General features: G+C 36.4%; 1 protein-coding gene across 8 annotated transcripts in view; it reads right to left on the bottom strand.

Annotated features, from left to right (window-relative positions):
* Positions 1-23,686, bottom strand: part of Cdkl3 (cyclin dependent kinase like 3) — a 53,627-nt gene that overhangs the window by 26,702 nt on the left and 3,239 nt on the right. For 6 of the 8 annotated variants that reach the window (XM_071612073.1, XM_071612071.1, XM_071612077.1 and 3 more), the window contains 3 exons: positions 22,844-23,030; positions 19,467-19,661; positions 13,318-13,496 (listed from right to left, as the gene is read on the bottom strand). In XM_071612073.1, the coding sequence (XP_071468174.1) occupies positions 13,318-13,496; positions 19,467-19,661; positions 22,844-23,008 (539 nt within the window). In that variant the 5' untranslated portion in view covers positions 23,009-23,030. Of the gene's footprint in view, positions 1-13,317; positions 13,497-19,466; positions 19,662-22,843; positions 23,031-23,566; positions 23,673-23,686 lie in introns of those variants that run through there. The other 2 variants (XM_071612072.1, XM_071612074.1) reach the window with 2 other exon arrangements.

The following is a 23,686-nucleotide window of genomic DNA, read 5'->3' as shown; positions in this document are numbered from 1 at the left end:
AACTTAGAGAGACCCTATCTCAAAATTAAAAAAAAAAAAAAAAAATTATAGGGTTGGGAGTGTACTTCAATGATAAAACCCCTCTGGGTTCAATCCCTAGTACCAAAAGAAAATAATGATGATGATGTTAATGGTGGTGATGATGATGATGATGATGATAATAATAATATTGATGAGGAGGAGAAAGAGAAAAAGGAAATGTTGTTGTAGTGAGGTGTGAGGTGGAGGGGGTATATGATACCTCTGCACTTTCTGTTCAACTTTTCTACAAACCTAAAACTGCTCTAATTAATTTTAATGAGAATTTTAATGAGACACACACAACACTGGGAAGACAGCATGCCCACTGGCATCTGAAGGGTCCCAAAGGGAACCTGAGAGAACATGGGGCCCTCTACTTTAGGAATTTTATTATGGGGTTCAGCTCCAGAAAGCTAGATCCAGTTTTGAGGTTGTTATATACAAGGCTTAAGGTCCATTATAAATGTTTGTTTTGTAGAAACTGGAACTGATCATTTATAGGCTCCAACTCATCATGAGAAGTGGAAGGTATAAGCTAGGGTACAAACAGACTCTGAAGATTATCAGACAAGGCAAAGCAAAATTGGTCATTGTGTTTGTCAGTTTTCTGTTGCTGTGACAAAATATCTGAGATAAACAACTTTAAAAGAGGCTAAAGATTAATCTGGGCTCATGGTTTCAGTCAGTTGCTTTGGATCTGTGGTAGTGCAGCATATCATGGGGATGGAACATGGGTGTAGGAGATCTGCTCACCTCATAGTGGCCGGGAAGCAAAGAGAGAAGAGGAGGACAAGGGTTCCCATATCCCCTTCAATGGCACACCCCTAATAATGTAACTTCCTTTTACCTCCTGAAATTTCCATGACCTCCAAATAGTGATACAGATGGGCAATTAACACTTAGACATTAACACTTCAGATTTTGCGGGACGTTTCAAAGCTAAACTATAATAGTCATTCTTACCAACAACTTCCCAGCTTTGAATATATCCAAAACAGTACTACATCACATTGGCCAAACTAGGATCCATCACTATGATGGCAATAATATTAAGTTTGACACAAGCTGAAGAAAATACTATTGAGTATGCACACTGGCTGAAATTCATGCAGGTGATTTTGATATATGGAAACATGCTGAAATAGACTGGTGAAAAGTAAATTATACAAAATTTTTCTTTAATAAAATTTTCTAGAGCTTGTTTTTAAAAAAGAGAGACAGACAGACAAACAGACAAGCTTGGTCAAGAAAAGCTGATCCAACCAAGCTTTGGTCTAACATGCAGGGGTAAGGGGGGATTAAAAGAACTAAAGCCAGGTACAGTGGCACCGCTTGTAATTCCAACATGAAAGACTGAGACAAAAGGACTGAAAGTTCAAAGCCAGACTCAGAAATTTAGTGAGACCCTCAGCAACTAAGTGAGACCTTGTCTCAAATTTTAAAAATAAAAAGGGCTGGGAATATAACTCAGTGGTAAAGTACTCCTGGGTGTAATCAAAGAAGAAGGAGGAGGAAGAAAGGAAGGAAGAGGAGGGAAAAAAGAACAACAACAATAACAACTGGGGATGGTCTTCTAGCATGATATAATGAACAGGTCAGCTGGGCTACTCCTCATTGAAACCAGTGAAAATTATCTTTCTAAAAGTACAACTAGGGCTGGGAATGTAGTTCATTGTGGTCCTAGGCTCAATCCTCAGCATGCAAAAAAAAAAAAAAAACAACAAAACAAACAAAAAACTGTGAAAATTTAGTAAGGAAGTAAGTGTATTCCCTCCTTCCCCAATCTCAGCTCTGAGTCTACAGCTGGCTGGCTACCTCTTCACTAGCTCCCGTTTGAAGTTCTTTCTTCCCTGGAGAAACAGAACTTCAGCATTGCTCATACTTTGCCCAGCTCTCTGTTGCTGAGGCTAAGTCCTGGGTGAATAAGGTTGAGAGATGAGGGTCAAGGGCTGGGATTGTAGTTCAGTAGTAGAGCACTCACCTAGTATGTGTGAGGCACTGGGTTTGATTCTCAGCAACACATAAAAATAAATAAATAAAATAAAGATACAAAAAAAAAAAAAAAAGACGAAGGTCACATCTCCCACCAAGCCCCAACTCATGGAATAATGGCTGTACATTGGGTGTAGTACACCAAGAATACTAGGGCCACTCAACCTGGCTCGTGGAGTAGTGATTTCATGTTGGGAGAAGCAAGCTAAGGGGACCTCAGGCTGCTGCTCCTCCCAGTCACTGAGCACTCAGCTCCTAGAGGAAAGAGTATTGCTTAGAGATAAAATTTGCTTTAATCCAAAATAGCTCCAGAACCCTACACTTCAGAGATTTTGCCTGGGAAAAGAAGAGGGCCATAAAATCGATGGCTTCTGATCTCTTCCAAAGGAGTTGACTTTATTTGCAACTGAGTGTAGAAAAGTTCAGGCCTAAGGGTGCTCTCTAGAACAGTGGAGGATGCAGTGAAAAGCAACTGAGTAGAGATTCCTGCATTAAATGACAATTCAATCTAGACTATATCTCAGCTAGTTTGTGGGAAAGAGCCATCAAATGAGCCAGTTGAGAGAAGCCTTCTCAAAATCAGAACAAACACTAAATATTGACCATCACAGGAATTATTCCTTCAAAGGAGCCACAGTGTGATTGGAATAATTCATTGTGCAATTTAAGCCCCATGCCAATTCTGAAAGCAATAGAGCAATCAGCTTATCTCGTGGAGTTCAATGGCTAGGAACAGTAAGGGGAAGACAGAAAGATAACATTACTAATTCCATTGCCATCCCAGAGTGACCATGACCTATCCAAAGCTGTGACTCCCTGAGGAACAACTATACAGATTTAATACTTTTGTGGAAGGAAACAAATTTCACTAAAATTCAGCTAGTCACTATAACACAAAAAAAATAACAATAGCAAGACCCAGAGTGGAAAGTCCTGTACCCAGAGTTTTTAGAATATGTTATCTAAAATACTGAGGTTCCAGCAAAAAAATACAAGGCATGCAAGAAATCTATGAGAAATTATTCATATGCAAGAAAAAAAAGCAGGCTGTCCAAACTGACTATAAGAGTAAACATATGTTGGATTGAACAGAAAAAGATTTCAAAATAAATATTAAAAATGCATTCACACAACTAAGGGAAAGCATGATTAAAGAAGCATGGGAAGATACAATGACAATCTCATATCAAATAGAGAATATTAATCAAGAAACAAATTATATATGGAGAAAGAGGCAGGAGGAGAAGCAGGGAGAAATCTTGGAATTGAAAAGTACAATAACTGAAATTAAAAGTTCACTGGAGGGGCTCAACAGTAGGCTTGAACAGGCAGAAGAAAGAATTCATGGACTTAAAGACAGATCAATGGAGATTTTGCAAGCTGAAGAATAGAGAATAAAAAAAATGAGAGTGGGGAGAAGAGACTCAAATGTGCAACACTACTAAACACACATACATATGTATCTGGGAATACCAAAATGAAAAGAGAAAGAAAAAGAAGAAAAATATTTAATGAAATAATGGATGACAATTCCCAAATTTACTGCAAAATAATAATCAACAAATCCAGAAAGCCAAACAAACTCCAACTAGGATAAATACAAAGAGATCCACCACAAAGGAATATACCATAGTAAAAATGCCAAAAGTCAAAAACAAGAAGAAAAGCAAGAGAAAATGAATCATCACTTACAAGGAGACCCTCAATCAGACTAAAAGGAGACTTCTCAGTACAAACAATGGAGGCCCAGAAGCAATGATATAATTCAGAGTGCTCCAAAAAAAAAACCCTGTCAACCCAAAATCCCATATTGAGGAAACCTATTTTTTGAAAATGAAGTAAAATTAAGATTTTTTTCCAAGATAAACAAAAAGTTGGAGAACATGTTGCTAGCCAACCTACCAAACAATGAGTAAATTAAATAACTTTGATTAAACAGATTGTTTCCTAGGAAAACACAAACTACTGAAACCGGCTTAAGAAAAAACAGACAATTTTAATAAACCTAAAACAAACAAAAATATTGAGTAAGTAATCAAAAACTATCCACAAACAAAAATCTAGGCCCAGATGGTTTCACTGTGTAATTCTACCAAATATTTAAAGAACTCTTTAAGAACTATCAAACAACCTTTCAAGAACAGGCATGGTAGCACACACTTGTAATCCCATCTATTCAGGAGGCTGAGGCAAGAGGATTGCAAGTTAGAGGCCAGCCTCAGGCACACAACAAGACCCTTTCTCAAAATAAAAAATAAAAAAGGGTAAGAATGTAGCTTAGTGGCAGAATGTTTGTCTAACATGTATGAGACCCTGGGCTCAATCCCCAGTACCACAAAAAAGAAAGGAGGAAGAGAATGAGGGAAGGAAAGAAGAGAAGAAATGAGAAACAAGAGAGAGGGAATATTTTCCAATTCATTTTTAAAGACCAGAATTACTTTGATACTTAAACCAGACAAAGGTATCATTAGAAAAGAAAACTACAAATATCCCTCATGAATAAGGACACAAAATTCTCAATAAAATCCAATAACACCTAAGAAGAATTACATATGACCAACTGGCATGTATTACAGGAACATGAGGTTGGTTTAATATCCAAAAATCAACAAATGCAATACATCAATAGAATAAAAATAACATTCATATTTTGATGATCTCAATAGTCAAAAAAAATATTTGATAAAATATAATACCTTTTTATGATAAAAGCACTCAACAAACTAAGAATAAAAGAAAATTATCTCAATTTGATAAAGGGCATCTATGACAATCTACATCTAATATCATAATTAATTATTGAAGACTGGAATCTTTCCCTCTAACATTGTGAATAAGACCAGGATGTTTGCTCCTGCCACTTCTATTCAACATTGTTGATTCCTTATTTTATTGTGTGGTGTGTGTGTGTGTGTGTGTGTGAGACACATATAAAATTATAAGACAGGTACAGAAGCACTTGCCTGTAATCCCAGCTACTTGGTACAGGACTGAACCCTGGGGTGCTCTACCACTGAGCTATATCCTAAGCCTTTTTTATTATTTTGAGACAAGGTCTCACTAAGTTGCTGAGGTTGGCCTCCTGCCTCAGCCTACTGACACTGGAATTACAGGCCCTTACCATTGTACCCAGCTTCCCTCCAACATTGTGCTAGAGATTCTGGTCAGGGTAATTAGAAAATAAATGAATAAATAAGCAGTGACCCAACCAGGAAAGAAGTGAAACTGTTTCTGTTCATAGATGACATGATCTTCTGCATAGAAAACCCTAGGAAATTCACTAAATAGCTATGAGAACTAATAAACAAATCTATCCAGGTTGCAGGAGATAAGATCAATATACAAAAATCAGTTGTAATTTTACATATTTGTAATGAAAAAATCTGCAAATGAAGAAATCAACTCCATTCCAACAGCACCAAACAGAATGAAATATTTAGATATTTAGAAATAAATTTAACAGAAGATGTACAAAATGTATTCTGTAAAAAGTATAAAATGTTGAAAGAAATTAAGGAAGATCTAAATAAGTGGGAAAAAATCCTCTGTTCATAGACTTACAATATTGTTAAACTAGCAATAATCTCCAAATTGATCCCCAGATGTAATTCAATCCCTATCAGAGTCCCAGTGACTAAAGTTGATCCCAAAATTCATATGGATTTGCCAGGAAATCAGAATAGCAAAAACAAACTCATTTAAAAAAAGGGAACAAAGTAGAAATATTCACACTTTATGATTTCAAACTTACTATAAAGCAACAATAATTAAGACAACATGGTATAGACATATAGATCAAGGGAATAGAACCCACAGTTCAGAAATAAACCCTTATATCCACGGTCAATTGATTTTCAACAAGGGTGCCAAAACCATTCAAGAGAAAAGAAAGTTTCCTCAACAAATTGTATTGGGCCAAATAAATAGCCACATGCAAAAGAATGAAGTCGGACCCTTGCCTTATATCATGTACAAAAGTTCACTCAAGATGAATAAAAGACCTCAATGCAAGAGCTAAAATTATAAGACAGGTACAGGAGCACTCGCCTGTAATCCCAGCTACTTGGGAGGCCAAGGCAGGAGGAAGGTAAGTTCAAGGCCAGCCTGAACAACTTAATGAGACCCTATTGCAAATAAAATAAAAGAAGGTCTGGGTATGTACCTCAGTGGTAGAGTGCCCCTGGATTCAATCCCAAATACTGAGGGGAAAAATCATATCATCAAGAAGAAAGTGTTGAAAATTCACAAATGAAGGAATGAAATGATTGGATCATGTGATAACTACGTTTAATTCACAAAAATATTTGCAAATCATGTCTGATAAAGAATTGCATAAAGAACAGAATATATAAAGAATTCTTATAACTCAATAATAAAAAGACAACCCAATATACTCAAAAGATTCTGAACAGAAATTTCTCTGATAGCAAAGAGTCCATAAGCCCAGAAAAAAAAAATGTTCAGTATCATTAGTCAATAGGGAAATGTAAATCAAATATACAGTAAAATATCACTTCATACCCATTAGGATGGCTAGAATAAAAAAAAATCATATAATAACAAGTGTTGGAAAGGATGTGGGGAAATTATAGCCCTCATACTCTATTGACAATGATATAAAATAATGAAGACTTTTGGAAAACAATCTGGCAGTTCAAACAATTAAACGTAGTTATCACATGATCCAATTGTTTCATTCCTAGGTGTATACCTAAGAGAAATGAAAACATATGTGCACACAAAAACTAGAGTATAAATGTCTATAGCAGCATTATTCATAGGCAAAATTAGTAAAGGTTCATCAATGGGCAGATGAATAAACAAAATATGTTAAATCCAAACTACAGAATATGAGAACTACAGTTGGCTATGAGAAGGAATGAAGTACTGGCTGGGGGTGGGGGGGGTGTTTCAGTGGTGGAGCACTTGTCTAGCATGCATGAGGCTCTGGGTTCAATCCCTAGCACTGGAGGAAAAAAAAAATGAGCGAAATATCAGTATGTGCTACAACTTGAATGAATTTTGAAAATATTATGCTAGGTGAAAGAAGCCAGTCACAAAAGACCACATATTATATGATTCTATTCAAATGAAAGTTCAGAATAGGGAAACTGCAAAGATAGAGCGTAGACTAGTGGTTGCCAAGAGTTGGACAAAAGGAGTCCAAGATACAGGGGTGTAAAGAGAATGAGGTTTTTTTGAGGTAATAAAAATGTTCTAAAATTGACTGTGTGATGGCTGCACTTACCAGTAAATATATTAAAAACTACTGAAATTCACACTTTAAATGAGTGAATTATATTGTATGTGAATTATATCACTATAAAGCTGATTTTTAAAAGATATTTATATATGACAGACTCCCTAAAGAAAAAAAAAAGTAAAAATAAGCCTAGAACATCTTGTCAGCTAAGTAACAAAGAAACTATCAAAGACTGTATACTGGGTCATGTTAAAAGGACATAGGAGCCACCTTGAAAGGCTTCCATTGGCCAAAGATGAAAATTTTTGAACTTCAATAATAAAAATACTGTGTAGGTGCTCAAATATGTTATCTCAAAATATGGTTCCTTGACATGCTGAGTACTTTGAACTGAAAGAGACCAGAAGAACTTCAGAAGCAAGATCTCTCTGACCTTCTCTTGCCCTCCTTTCTCCCCCCTTTCCCAAGGTATGTCATAAAAACTAAAATTCCTCTCCCCCAAAACAAGTCATAAGAAAGGATACTCTCTGACCTACTTTCCCTGATTCTCTGACTTCCTACTTTATCTCATGCCAGAGGGATCTTGTCCCTTATGGAGGTAGGGGTAGTGAGTATGCTATACAGAGAAGAAAGAAGAATTGGAATGAACAGCCATTTCTGGGTTTCCCCTCTCTGTTTATTACCATTAGATCATGTTCTTTTAGTACAATCATGTTTTTCCACAACTACCCATATCTTTTATCATACTTAGCATAAAAACACAAAAGTTTTCCTTGGGTCTTCATTTCTGAAGGCTTCTATGCCACATACAATTTTTTAAAGTAAATCTAGGTGGTACACATCTGAAATCTCAGCTACTCAGGAGGCTGAGGCAGGAGGATCACAAGTTCAGGGCCAGCCTGGGCAACTTAGTGAGACCCTATCTCAAATAAATAATAAAAGGTCTGGGGATGTAATTCAGTGGTAGAGTACCCCTGGGTTCAATCCTGTATGCTTGTGGGGGGCAGGGTACCTGTGATCTTGTGATGAGTGGGAGAAGGCCTTTTTCTCTTGCCCCAAAAACTGCAATGCAAAGAAACCCATTAAATAAGTTTAGGTCCATGAGTTCCATGCTGGGTATGGAACCCAGAACTCTGCACACATGCTAAACAAGTAGTGTACCAATGAACTACATCTCTGGCCTGGTCATATTTTTAGAAAATTAATTGTAGACTTTCAAACTCTATTTTTTGGAGCCAATTCATCTTAAACATTGATAAATCAAGCATTTATTCTGCTTTCTATATATGAACTATTATCCCTGAGTAATCAAATGAGGAGAAATGTCCCTTCATAAAAGTATTCTAACTAATAAATTTTAAAAGGATGATGCAGTTAAAAGATCACCATTTTGCAAACCCCTAAGAGTTGTTGAATCTAGCCATTAAGGATTAAAAGCTGCTAGCATCACATTATGTGCCTCCTATTAAAAGAAGAAAATAAAGCCTGTTTTCTTGCCAAAGGCACTGAACTTCAGACTATCCAGCCTCTGGATCTAGCTGCCAATTTCCAGAAAATATAAAGTCAGGGAAGCACATTGAACTTCCCTACAAGAATGCAATAAGCAAAATTTGCACTGTGAGAAATTGACAAAGCAAATGATCTGGACTTAACAGATAAGCTGTAAGGAAAAGAAAGAGATAAAGGAAATTTCTGTAGTTTTTTGTTTATTGGTTTCTTATCATTTGTTTTGCAGTGAGTGCTGGGGATCAAACCCAAGGCCTTACTGCATGCAAGGCATTCATTCTGCCACTGAGCTACATCCCCAGCCCCAAATTCCTGTAGCTTAAAAGGAATTTTTAAAAACATACCAAATCTTATTTAAATACAAAAATCAAGCATCATTTTCACAAATATACCACATATGGGTAACATAACATTAGGATAAAAAGCAACTGGGTAAGGGATATATGGAAACTCTCTGTACTATCCTTTGAAAACTGTCTAAAATCTAAAATTTTCCCTAAAGATGATTTATTAAAAAGGTGAGGATGGCCATATTTTTAAAAAAAGAACAATAATAAGTGTTAGCAAAGATACAGAGAAATTGTAACACTCATATTCAGCTTGTAGGAATGTGAAAATAATAGAAACACTTTGGAAAACAGTATGACAGTTCCTCAAAAGATTAAACAGAGCTACCATATGACCCACAGTTCCAATTCCTAGGTATATACCCCAAAAGAAATGAAAACATTTATCTATACAAAAACATGTACACAAATGTTCACAGCAGCATTATTCTTTTTTAAAATATTTATTTTTTACTTATAGGTGGACACATATCTTTATTTTTTTTTTAATGTGGTGCTGAGGATCGAACCCAGGGCCTCACACATGCTAGGGAAGTGCGCTACCTCTGAGCCACAACCCCAGCCCCAGCATTATTTTTAATAGCAAAAAAATGGAGAACAAAGCCAAATGTTCATTAATTGATGAATGGGTAGATGACGTGATATATCCACACAATGGAATATTATTCAGCTATAAAGAGAAATGGAGTACAACATGGGTGAACCTTGAAGAGTATAAATGAAAGAAGGCAGTCTCAAAGGACCATATATGGTATAGTTTCATTTACATGAAACATCCAGAATAGGCAAATGCACAGAGAATAATAGTACATAAGTAGTTGCTTAGACCTGGAGAGGTTGGAAAGAAATGGAAAGCAACTGTTAATAAATATTAGGCTTAAGGACTGGGGATGTAGCTCAGTGATAGAGCACTTGCATAGCATACTGAAGGCCCTGGGTTCAATAATTCCCAGTACCACAAAAAACAAACAAACAACAACAACATAAAAAACAGATACAGGATTTCTTTTGGGTGTGATAAATATGGTCTAAAATTATTGTGGTTATGGTTGCACAACTCTGTGAATATAATAAAGATGACTGAATTGAACACTTTAAATGAGTGAAATATATGGTATGCAAATCATATCTTTAAAAAGCTGTCATTAAAAAGGTTACATTCAACTAAATGAATGTACACATGAATGATAAAACTATTAGAAAATGCAAGGAATTGATTACAATAAAAGTCAACACTATGGTTAGTTTTGGGGGAAGGGAGCAGGTTGTAATTGGAATGGGTTACAAAGGGTTTCTTGGGGTAGCTAGCAAAATTCAAGTTTTGATCTTATGGTACACAACTGTACATTTGTTATATGAGGTTTTCTGTCTGGTTTTGTTTGTTTATTACAATTACAACTTTTTTTAGAAAAGACTCACTGACAAATTTGTTTCAAACACAATGTGAAATATAATCCAACCTTATCCTGTGCAAAGCACCAAGTTTGGCTATGTGGAATACAACAGATACTCAAAAAACTAGGCACGGAACCAGGTATACCACTCCTCATTATTTATCCTAAAGAATTAAAGTCAGCATACTATAGCAATACATCCACACCCATGTTTATAGCAGCATAATTCACAATAGCCAAAATATGGAACCAGCCTAGGTGTCCATAATGAATGAATGGATAGAGAAAATGTAGTGTATGTACACAATGTGGTTTTATTCAGCCATAAAGAATGAAAGTATATCATTTGTAGGACAGTGAAACTTGAGAACACTGGTAAGCAAAATAAACCAAACTCAGAAAGTGAAGGGGCATATATTTTCTCTCACATGTGGAAGCTAGAAAGGAAAAAGGAAAAGAAAGGTACGTGGGGGAACCTCATGAAAATCAAAGGGTGATCAATAGAGTAGAGGAAAGGGATCAGAAAAGGGAAAAAGGGAGAGTAAGGGAAAACACTGGGGAATGATATTGGTGAAATGATTGTTATATTGTGTGCATGTACAAATATGTAATAACAAATCCCACCATTATGTGCAACTATAATGCACCAATTAAAAATATGGAAAAATACAACAGATTATGTCTGTCCTCAAGGAACACATCTTTTAGAAAGAAGTAAAAAAAAAAAAGAGAGTGTGAAAGAAGGCTAGAGAAAGAGTGAAACTATGTTAACGTTAACTGACATAATATTGGCAGATAAAACAGAAGATTTAGGGAAAGGATACAATTTAAGAGCAAGGGATAGTGCTAGAGAATGTATCAGAAAAGGGTTTTGCCAGGCTTGTCTTGCACATTCTATAAGATCAATAATTGCACATGCCTGCAATTCCAGAAACTTGGGAGACTGAGGGAGAATGATGACAAGTTCGTAGACAGCTTGGGCAGTTTAGTGAAACCCTATCTGGCTGGGATGTAGTTCAGTGGTAGAGTGCCCTTGTGTTCAATCCACAGTACTGAGAAGAAAACAAAGCATGGTGGTGCACACCTGTAGTCCCAGCAGTTCGGGAGGCAGGAGGATGGCAAATTCAAAGCTAGCCTCAGCAACTTATGGAAGCCCTAAGCAACTTAGTGAGACCCTATCTCAAAATAAAAAATGAAGTTGGTTGGGGATGTGGTTTAGTGGTTAAGTGCCCCTGGGTTCAATCCCTAGTATAAAAAAAAAAAAAGACATAGATCTTACAAAGGCTGTATTATACCTAGGGACAAAAAGAATTGGGGGAAAAATTCATAATATTCTGTATAAGATTAGCTAACATTTATTGAGCATTTTCTATATTTTAATCCTTTTAGTATATCAAATCATTTAATTCTCACAACAAACCTATGAAGGGGGTCCTATTATTATTATCACTTCACAGATGAGGCATAGAGATGGTTTTGTGCAGGGCCTCAGTGACAGGTACAATTGAAAACTTACTCTGGGCCTGGATACCCCTCTAATCCCAGAGACTCAGGAGGCTGAGACAGGAGGATCCCAACTTTGAGGCCAGCCTCAGCAATTTAGCAAAACTGTGTCTCAAAATTTTTTTAAATTTTAAAAAAGGAATGGGAATATAGCTCAGGGATAATGTTCACCTAGGTTCAAACACCAGTACCATAAAAAGAAGAAGAAAGTACTGGGGGGCATGCATTGTGAATCTAGACCACCTAGGTTAGAATCTGGGCGACTTAACCAGCTATATGACTTCAGGTAATTATTTTACCTCTGTGCCTCAGTGTGCTCTTATTTAAACTGAGAATGGGTTGGGTGTAGTGCCGCATGCCTGTGATGCCATCGATTCAGGAGGCAGGAGGATCACAAGTTCAAGACCAGCTGCAGCAATTTAGTGAAGCCCTCAGCAACTTAGTGAGACCCTGTCTCAAAATAAAAAATAAAAAAAGGGGTGGGGTGTAGCTCAGTGGTAGAGTGACTGCCTGACATGTGCAAGGCTCTGGGTTCAATCGAAAGCACCAGCTGGGTGTGGTGGCACACATCTGTAATTCCAACTATTCTGGAGGCTGAGGCAAGAGGATTGAAAGTTTGAGGCCAGCCTGAATGATTTAATGAGACCCTGTCTCAAAATAAAAAGGGCTGGAATTATAACTCAGTGGTAGAGCACTTGCCTAGCATGTGTGGGGCCCTAGATTCCATTCCACTGCCAATATTAGATATTACCATAACAGAATAATAGTTTCCAGGAAAAGTGTATGAGAATTATCCCTGCAATTCTATTAAATAAAGTATTAAATTGTATACCATTGCCCCTTTATGTTCTTCAAGACTGATTATTTGTATTTTAGATAGTTATTTTACATTAGACTGAGACCATGCTCCTTTTTGAGTCATTGAGAACAGTACAATTTAAAAATTACTATTTGCCAGTCTTTGCAAAGAGGGTGCCATTTTTCCAGGAAACAGGAAACTTGGCAGATCCTATTATAACACTGGCAGAGGGAGGTAAATGATTTAAAACCTTTGCAAAATGTAGAGACCAAAGATAAACAGAGGGGGCAGAACTCCAAAGGTATGGCTCAGCTTAAAGCAAGCATGGATATACCCTGAGACGTCTGCCTCTGTCTCCTGGTGCTGTAGCTATTTGACCAGAGGTTAAGCACAAGAGCAGTTGCCAGCAGTACAGGGGCTCATAGGATCTTTGTTATCTTGGAAGTGTCCCTCTTCTTTGCCCCAATCTAGATCCAGAGGGCAGAGAATGTCAGTATTAGGGGAAAAAAAAATGCCTGGGAAAGGCCAGGCAGATTCCCCAAATATACATACTTTCCATAAGAAGTATCTTTTAATACTAGTTCTGGAGCTCTATACCAGCGTGTGGCCACATAGTCTGTATAAATGTCCCCAGGAGCTGCTAGTGTTCGTGCAAAACCAAAATCACAGAGCTTAGTAATTCCTGACTGTGATACTAAAATATTCTCAGGTTTTATATCTCGATGAATAATCTAAAAAACAAACAGAAGATGAAATATATTAAAATAAGATTTCATTTTCTAGAAAATCTCTCAAAAATTACACTGAGAAAATCTAGTTAAGACAATGAATTTATTTCCTTAGCACATGTAAAAATAGTTACATATTTTCAATTCTTACCTATCCATCACTTGAAAATTAAATAAAACCTGCCTAGCATGATGTTTTATGCCTGTAATCTTAGCTACTTGGGAGGCTGAAGCAGGAGGATTGCAAGTTCAAAGCCAGCCTCTGCAACTTAGTGAGACCCTGTCTCAAAATAAAAAATAAAAAGAGTTGGGAATGTAGCTCAGTGGTAGAGTACACCTAGGTTCAATTCCCAGTACAAGAAAGGAAGGAAGGAAGGAAGCCAAGATAGACATAATACTAAAAAGGTAAATCACATTTCTATAAGATCAAAAGCACTTAGGAAATTTTAACTTTCCTTTAACCCCATGGCCCATTCCAGTTGCTGTCCTTCTCATTTCTTTCACAGCTAATCCTCTTGAAGATATATTCTTATACTCTCTACCCAACTATTCATTATTCACTCTGAGTTCAACTTGTTTAGATTCCACATATAAGTGAAATCACATTATATTTGTCCTGTGCCTTATTTCATTTTGGTTTTAATTCCATTTCTTGGTTATTAAGAATAATGCTGCTGGGCTGGGGCTGTAGCTCAGTGGTAGAATGCTTGCCTTGCACATGCAAGGCTCTGGTTTCAATCCTCAGCACCACATAAAAGTAAATAAATGAATAAAGCTATTGTGTCCATCTACAACTGAAAAAAATATTTTAAAGAAGAATAATGCAGGCTGGGGTTGTTGCTCAGAGCGATTGCCTAGCATGTGTGAGGCACTGGGTTCGATTCTCAGCACTGCATATAAATAAATAAAGTCCACTGACAACTAAAAAAATTTTTTAAAAAGAATAATTCTGCAATAAACAAGAGAGTATAGATGTATCTTTGACATACTGATTTCATTTCCTTTGGATATATATTAGTGGTGTTGATAGAGCATATGAAAGTTTAATTTTTTTTATTTTTTACTTATTTATTTTACTTCTGGGGATTGAATCCAGGGCTTTACACATGCTAGGCATGTACTCTATCCCTGAACTACACCCCCAGCCCATAATTTCTATTTTTTGGGAACCACCATACTGTTTTGTATAATGTCTATACTAACTTGCATTCCCACCAACATTGTGCAAAGGTTCTCTTCTTTTCTTTTTTTCTCGTTCTAGGGATTGGACCCAGAGGGTGCTCTACCACTGAGTTACTGTCCCCTTCTTCCCGCCTTTTTAAATTTTGAAATAGTCTAAGTTCCAAAGATTGGTCTTGAAATTGTGACACTCATGCCTCAGTTTCTAGAGTAGCTGGGATTACAGACATGCTACACTGAGCCTGGTTGTATGCCTTTTTTTTTTTTTTTTCTTTTACTGGGTATTGAACGCAGGTGCTTAATCAATGAGCCATATCCATGGCCCTTTTTTATTTTTTATTTTGAGACAGGGTCTTGCTAAGTTGCTCAGGGCCTCACTATAATTGTTGAGGCTGGCTATGAACTTGCAATCCTCCTGCCTCAGCCTCCTGAGCTGCTGGAATTACAGGACCACTGGGATTAAAGGCAAGTGCTACCGAGCCTGACTGAGAAATATCTGTTTATATCCTTTGTCCATTTTTAAATCAGTTTACCTGTTGCATTGTTTAAATTCTTTATATATTTTGAATGTTAAGTCAACATCAGAGGTATTATTTTCAAACATTTCTCCCCTTCTGTGGGTTGTCTCTTCACTCTGCAAGTTGTTTCTTTGGTTAAGAAATTAAACTAAAAGAAGGCTTTTAGTTTAATGTAATTCCATTTGTCTATTTTTGCTTTTGCTGCATGTGCTTTTGGAGATATATATATAAAATCACAGCCCAGATCAGTGTCATGGAGTCTCCTCCTACTTTTTCTTCTAGTAAAGAAAATTTTAGTTTCAGGTCTTATATTTAAGTCTTTAGTCAACTTTGATTTGATTTTTATATATGGTTCATCTACTCATAAGCTTTAGTAACTATCCATACATTAATGATTTCTACATTTCTGTTTCTCACCAAGATCTCTCTCTCTCTCACTTTCCAGGAGTGAAAGTCCACAAGAAATCCCACAAGACTGACCACAGGCCCCTCAAATTCAGCAAATCCAAAGCTAAATGCATCTCCCCCTCCCCTAAACCTACTCATTCTCAATAATACATTATTTCAATGAGTGGAGCCACCACTGACCCCATGGCTCAGGCCCAAAACCAAGGCCTTTCTCCCATCCCTCACACTATTATAATCTTCCTAGCTCAAATCTCCTCAGCTCTCTCACCAAAACTACTAAACACAACTCCTCAGGTCTCTCACCAAAACTACTAAACACAACTATCAATTGCTCTTCCTGAATCCACTCTGATCCCTTCCACTCTACATCCACAACGAAGTCACATTACTATTCTAAAATCACATGTGTGATCATATCACTTCTCTGTTTGTCACCCTTTAAGGATTCCCCATCCCGTAGGATAAATATCAAACTCCAAAAATTGGCTTGAAAGGACTTGTAAGATTTGGCCCCAGCCTACCTTCTCAACCTCACCTCCCTTGTCCATAGAATATTAGTTTCCAAATTTGCCAGAGCCAATATTAATTTCCCAATCTCTATGCATTTGTTGATGCTGTTCCAGTTGCCTGGCCAACCATTTTCTTGGATGTAAGCTTAAATGTTTATTCCTTCCATACATTCACGTCATCTGGACTTCCCCTTTCACAATATTTATCATGCTGAACTGTCAATTATTTACTTGTCTGAAACTCCCAGTGTACTGTAAATTACATGAGGGCAAGATACATGCTTTGTTCAAGCAATATTCTCAGAGTCCAATGTAGTGCCTACAGCAAAGAAGGCATTTAAATTTAATTAGATGAATGATAGAGACATACACTTATCATCTGCAAAGTGTAATAGCATGAGTGAAAATGTCTCAGTATTAGAAACCTGGGATCTTTCAAAGTTCATACAAACTACTGCCATAAATCTTTGGAAGTTGCTCTTGTTTGGCCTCAGTCTGCCTCCATAAATAGCCAAAATAACTAAATAAATAACTTAGGGTAAGCCTTTCTAATTGAGCTTCCTTAAGGTTGTATCTGTCAAACTGCATTAATCCTTTTTTATTTCCACAGTTGTTATTGAGTTCCTGCTATATGCCAATCACTATGTCAAGGTCTGAGTACATAATGTGCATGAAAATAGAAATAAATAAGCACATTATGATACTACTTCACATATTCTGCCCACCACATACCCATCAAACACCTCAATGTTATAAACATGGGGCATGAAGAGTCTCTCACTCCATTCCTTAACATTCTTAGTCTTTTCAGCAACCAACACTATGACTACAGGGAGAATATTATTAGAAACCAAACACTCTCTGAATTCTGACTTTTACAATTCTGGTATTGTTTAAGTTTTTTTTAGTTGTTGACAGACCTTTATTTTATTCATTTATTATTTGTATGCGGTATTGAGATTTGAACCCAGTGCCTCACACAGGCAAGCGCTCTGCCACTGAGCCACAACTCCAGCCCTACAATTCTGTTTTGAAGCATCTTCCTTGATCTTTCATCATAATATAGAGACTTCCATAAAAGCAATTTCTCTTCATTTGTTTAGATGATCTTTAATATTTCTTATCAATGTTTAGTTTTCAGTGTACAAGTTTTGAACATCTTTTGTCAAATTTTCCCTATTATTTCATATTTTGTAAATGGTATTTGTAAATTTCAATTTCCGATTGTTACTAATATATAGAAATACAACTGCTTTTGGTATGTTGATCTTGAATTCCTCAACCTTGATAAATTCACTTAATAGTTGTTAGCTTTGTTGTAGATTTTATAGGATTTTGTACATAGATAATTGCACTATGAATAAAGAAAATTAACCCTCCACACACAAAAGATGCCATTTTACACCTACTAGAATAGCAACAATTAAAAAGTCAATAATAAGCCAGGTGCAGTGGCATACACCTATAATCTCAGTGATTCCAAAGGCTGAGGCATGAGGACAGCAAGTTCAAGGCCAACTTCTACCTCTGCAACTTTTTAATATTTATTTAGTTGCAGATGAATACACAGTATCTTTATTTATTTTTATATGGTGGTGAGGATTGAACCCAGTGCCTCACACATGTGAGGCAAGCATTTTACCACTAAGCTACAGCCTCAGCCCCTACTTCTGCAACTTAATGAAGTCCTAAGCAACTTAGATCCTGGGCCCCCCAACAAAAAATGAAGAAGGAGATGTAGCTCAGTAGTAAAGTGTCCCTGGGTACAATCCCTAGTACCATAAATAAATAAATACAATAATAGGGCTGGGGGTAATGGTCAGTGGTAAAGCACCTGCTTAACATGCACAAGCCCCTGGGTTAGATTTCTAGAGTGCACGCACACACACACAATGACATTAACAAATATTGGGGAGTCAGTGGAAGAAATGGAACCCATTGCTGGTGGGAATTTAAAATGATAGTCACTTTGGAAAACAATTTGGTTGTCTCTTTAAAAACAACACAGGAAAAACCAAAGGCAGAATGTTTTCTCTGATATGTGGATGCTAATTCACAATGTGGAGGGGACACTAGAGAAGAATAGAGTTGCTTTAGTTTAAGTAGAGGGGAGTGAAGGGAGGGGAGGTGTATCGGAAAAGGATTACCCTATCTACATATATGACTACAGGACTGCTGTGATTCTACATCATGTACAAACATAAGAATGAGAAATTATATTCCATTTATGTATGGTGTGTCAGTGCATTCTATTGTCATGTATAACTAATTAGAACAAACTTTAAAAAAGAAAATAGTAAAAGATTGTGGTTTAAGAATAATACAAAAAAATGTAATTTAAATAAAAAAAAAACATTTAAAAAAATACAGGCTGGATGTGGTGGCACACACCTGTGATCCTAGTAATTCAGAAAGCTGAGGCAGCAGGATTGCAAGTCCAAGGGCAGCCTTAGCAATTTAGCAATACTGCATCTCAAAATAAAATATAAAATTAAGAGGACTGGGGTTACAGCTAAGTGGTGAAGCCCCCTTAGGTGCTTAATTCCCAGTACAAACAAATAAAATAACAACAACAACAATCTCACATAAAAATAAATAAAACTAACCATGTGCTCCATCTTGGATGTACACCCATGAAAATTAAAAATGTACATCCATACAAAGACTACACATGAATTTTCAGAGCAATATTATCTATAAGAGCCCCAAATTGGAAACAATCCATATGTCTATCCACTGGTGTATGGATAAACAAATGTGGTATATCCATAAAATGGAATATCATTCAGCAATTAAAAAGAAATGAAGTAGCAATGCATGCAACAAAGATGAATTTCAAAAATTTTATGGTAAGTGAAGGAAACCATATGATAAAGGCCACATATTGTATCATTTCATTTATAATAAATATCTTAAAAGGTGTATCTGTAGCCAGAAGGTAGATTCTTGGCTGCCTGGAATTGGGGGTAGATATTAGGGTTGAGTGAAATGAGCAAGAGGAATCTTTTTGGAGTGGTGAAAATATTTTATAATAGGACTGTGGTGATATTTGCAGGACTTCATATTAATTAACTTTAAAAAGCCTGTCTGCTTGGTAACTAACCTCTAAGCTAACTGAACAGAGATTTCAGAGGACATACATGACAAAGAATATAGACTTCAAAGAATTAGTTCAGGAAAGCAACTAAACAAATAGTCACAGCCACTACAACAAGCCCTGAGCGAGATGGGAAACTCTGATTTCCAAAGTAACCACAGTATATTATTCAAAACGTCCTGCTTTCAACATTAAATTTATTAATCATGCAAAGAAATAAGTATGATCCATCCTATAGTTTGGCTTATTATGAAGCACTTACATTATTATTGTGAAGATATTCAATTGCTCGAAGGATCTGGAAGAGGTATTTTCTAAGTCGTTTACGCTCTAGTCCATGACAATAATATTGTAATTCATCTAATACTGTGTGGTCAATAAATTCAAATACCAAATGAATTTTCTTTTTCTGTCTAAAAACTTCAATCAGATTGACCAGGTTTTCATGACGAAATTGCTATTGACAAAAGAAACAGACTTTTAATAAATTATTTCAAATATGGTAACTTGTACATACAATATCTATGTAACTTTTAAATATTCTCAGCTTCTTTTCCTCCATGTATTTCAAAAAAGTTTCTCAAGTGACTTGTTTAAATTCTTATTTTAAGAAAAATTTTAAGCTATTTCATGATAACTATTTATAGAATTTACATCAAGTTGGCATTTGATTATTTATTTTAAAAATTTAGAAACAATGTACTATAATGAAACTTAGTATGCTGAGAAATGTCTTCAAATTTTTTAACTTGATTTATGGTTAAATTTAACATATGACACTTAAGTCGTTATGTTTTCTGATTGTTTTGTTGTTGTAGTTTTGTACTGGGGAACCAGTTCAGGGCCTTGCACAAGCTAAGCACACACTCTACCACTGAGCTATATCTCCGCCCCCAAGGTCCTTATATTTTCAAATAAGGATGGATTTTAACACCATTAAGTAAGTAATCTGAATTTATGCAAATTAATTATTTTCTAATTTGAGTCTTAAACTCTAGAGAGTAAACCATAAATTTCAGGGGAAATATGCAATCATGTGTGGTAATTCTTGTTCATTGTCCAGACTATTAAGCACAAAACAGCTTTTGTAATGGTACCACTAATTGTGGAAATAGTTTTAAAATATATTGTCAAAAATGGCATGTAAATCAGGTACAGTAGAGGACACCTGTAATCCCAGCTACTTGGGAGGTAGAGGCAGGAGGATCTCAAGTTCAAGGCCAGACTGGGTAATTGCCAGACCTTGGGTCAACCCCCAGTTTAAAAAAAAAGTGTGTATCAGCTTAGAAAATAAATATTAAAAAATTAACTTTAATATATTTTTTACATTGACCTTATTACAATCAATTCTGAAATATTTAACCATTGTTTCAAGTTACCAAAAATATTTATTCATTTGGCTAAAAATTAAAGGGTATATTTTCATTATTGTATTCATTAGAAAACTATACTCTTGGTTTTTAAAATTTGCTTTTATTCCAGTTGCACAACATCAATTTTTCTTCATATCTGTAAGTACTACAGAGACCAAAATCTTTGAAACATGACTAACAGAAAAACATGCCAAAATATAATACCAGATTCCTTTCCCGTTTTTGCTCCCAATTTCCCTGGTTGGAAAGACGCCAGAGTACTGCAGCAATGAAAGAACTGACTGCTTCTGGACACAACAACATTAATCCCTTACCTAAGGAAAATTACTGGCTTCCTGTCTATATTTTAAAGGCAAAAGCAATGAAAACAGTGAAATGTTAACATAAGCTAATAAGAATTAGGGAAGATTCATCCAGAATCAGATACCTTCTCAGATATCTTTTTTTTTTTTTTTTTTTGGTATTGGGTATTGAACCCAGGGATATTTACCAGAATTACATCCCCAGTCCTTTAATTCTTTTTTAACTATGAAACAACAGGGTCTTGCTAAGTTGCTGAGGTTGGCCTCAAACTTGAGATCCTCCTGCTTCAGTATTCCCAGTTGCTGGAATTAGAAGTTTGCACCATGCCCAGTGTCTATCAGAATAAAAACAAGAAACACCTAGAAATGCTTCATTACTCCTTTTCAAGTTGTTTAATTTTATTTTTCTCCATTACTAGACAACATTTCTACAAACATGCTAATTATCTATAATTTATTTACTAAAATTCTAACAGATAAAACTTTAGTTCAAATTAACTCATTTTAGTAATAGTTTTAGATTTAACCCTCCAAGAAATCTTAGTTGAATTAATTACAGCTGATTAAAAATCCTATGAGAAGACAATGAGAATAGTTAAGGTGTCTTAACCAGGCACGGTGGTGCATGCCTGTAATCCCAGCTGCTTGGGAGGCTGAGGCAGGAGGATCTTGAGTTCAAAGCCAGCCTCAGCAAAAATGAGGTGCTAAGCAATTTAGTGAGATCCTATCTCAAAATAAAATTCAAAATAGGGCTGGGGATGTGGCTCAGATTGAGTACCCCTGAGTTCAATCCCTAGTACCAAAAAAAAAAAAAAAATTAAGGTGTCTTTAAATAATTTGCATAATAGTTGTAACAGTAAAAATACATTTTTCATCTCTATGTCTTGCCACATATTGGTTATTCTTTTTAAACTATAAAGTAGAAAAAGTAATCAGCTTAACTGCAACAAAGTTAAAAACAAGAAGGCAGGTACAGTGGCCCAAACCTGTAATCCAGCTACTTGAGAGGCTAAGGCAGAAGGATCCAAGTTTGAGGCCAGCCTGTGCAAATCAGCAGGACCCTGCTTCAAAATTAAAAAATAAATAAAAAAATTAAAAAAGGAATTCATGTATATCTAAAAAGAAGAAATTTTTAAAAAGTGAAGAGGAGGCTGTGTGTGTGTGTTTGTGTGTGTTTAAAAGTGAAGAGAAAAACAAAACAAAGGAACTGGGGATGTAGCTCAGTGGTACTTGCCTAGCAGGTGTAATATCCTATGTTCAATCTCCAGTACTGAGGGAAAAACAAAACCCCTTCACTTTCCACCTCTTACAAAATCAAGTTTTGATTCTGTCCTTAACTTAAATGACAAGAGTTTAGAATCTACTACACTAATCTCAACTCTTTCTAATTCTGCACAGGAATCTGCACAGCCAAATGCCTCTATTCTTTTTTCTTTCTATTCTTGCTCTTTGTCAATTGTCCATTAGCCTTTCTAAGTTTATGCTGTTTCCCAACTTGAAACTCAATAGTTTCATCCCTCTTATATAAATCCTACACATCCTTTAAAACCAAATGTGTGCCATTTCCTCCAAGAAACTTTCCCTGCCCAATAAATTTTTGTGGCAATCACTTGGCATTTATTATGAGCCAATTTTTATTTAGTGTTATTCTTATATACTCTTTCTGATTAAATTATGAGTCATCGAGGAAATAACCACCTTTTACTCCTGTATAGTCTCAGCATCTAGCACAATGTCTTGCACAGACTTTTTTATTAAGCATTATACTTCGATACTTCTAACTATTCACAAATATTTACATAACTGTTACATTATACACAAGCACATACATTTTGTAGTACTATAAAATTACAAAGTGTAAGCAATAAGGTTGGTTTTTCTGTTGAATGGGTTAACTCAACTATTTTATAATTTTATAAGTTTTTCTTTTGACTTACACAGCAATTAAGGCAAAAGAAGCAAACCTTTAGAAACTTTATTTCTCTCGTTGCAATTTTGTTGATAGATTTTTCTGGTTTCTCATAGAATATCTTAATGGCCACTATCTGCCCAGTATCCTTATGTTTACATTTCATTACTGTTCCGTAACTTCCCTCTCCCACTTTTCCAAGGGTTTCATACATCTCCATTTTCAAAACCTGGTTTCTACTTCTTCATAGAAATAAAGAAAGAAAATGGAAAATGTTAAACGTTTACACTTTTATTTATTCAAGCTGGATAATGTATAGACCCAGTAAGCCCCCACTTTCAAATCGGAAACGGAATAGTAATCTTTTCCACAAAGCCCGTGTGCCTCTGGGAATTATGCCTCCTCGGCAATCAACGTGTCTTTGGGAGGCTTCAATCCTCACCAGAATGACCGTTTTCTCGGTCATTCCCATCAACTTTGAGATTCCCTCACTACTTGTCACCTTGTGTCAAGCGCGGGGTCCCCACACTTCCTGCTAGGGGCAAATTAGAGATTCCCGCACTAGTGCAGTCGCCCACACAACATGCCACGGGTCCTAGCAAAGCCTCCTTCCCGCCCACTCCTCAAATCCGCGTCCCGGAATCCCGGACCGGTGTAGCGCCCCTCGCCGGCTGTCGACTTTGTTCCGGCAGCCGCCGCCTCCTCAGCCCATTCCGTAATCCCACTGGCCAGGCTCCGCGCAGCCCCAGCCAGGCGAGGGACACCGACCCTACTTTACCGGTTAACTTCCACAGCCCTAGGTCGCCGGCTACCATGGCAACGGTGTGGGGCGGGGAGGGCGCTCCAGCCCTAGTACCCAAGACCGGAATAACTGTGGGGTGCCGACCCGGAAACAGAA

This window comes from Marmota flaviventris, chromosome 5 (genome assembly GCF_047511675.1).
Source record: "Marmota flaviventris isolate mMarFla1 chromosome 5, mMarFla1.hap1, whole genome shotgun sequence".
Taxonomy (NCBI): domain Eukaryota; kingdom Metazoa; phylum Chordata; class Mammalia; order Rodentia; family Sciuridae; genus Marmota; species Marmota flaviventris.
The sequence above is the reverse complement of the archived record's forward strand: the minus strand, read 5'-3'. Positions and strand labels throughout refer to the sequence as shown.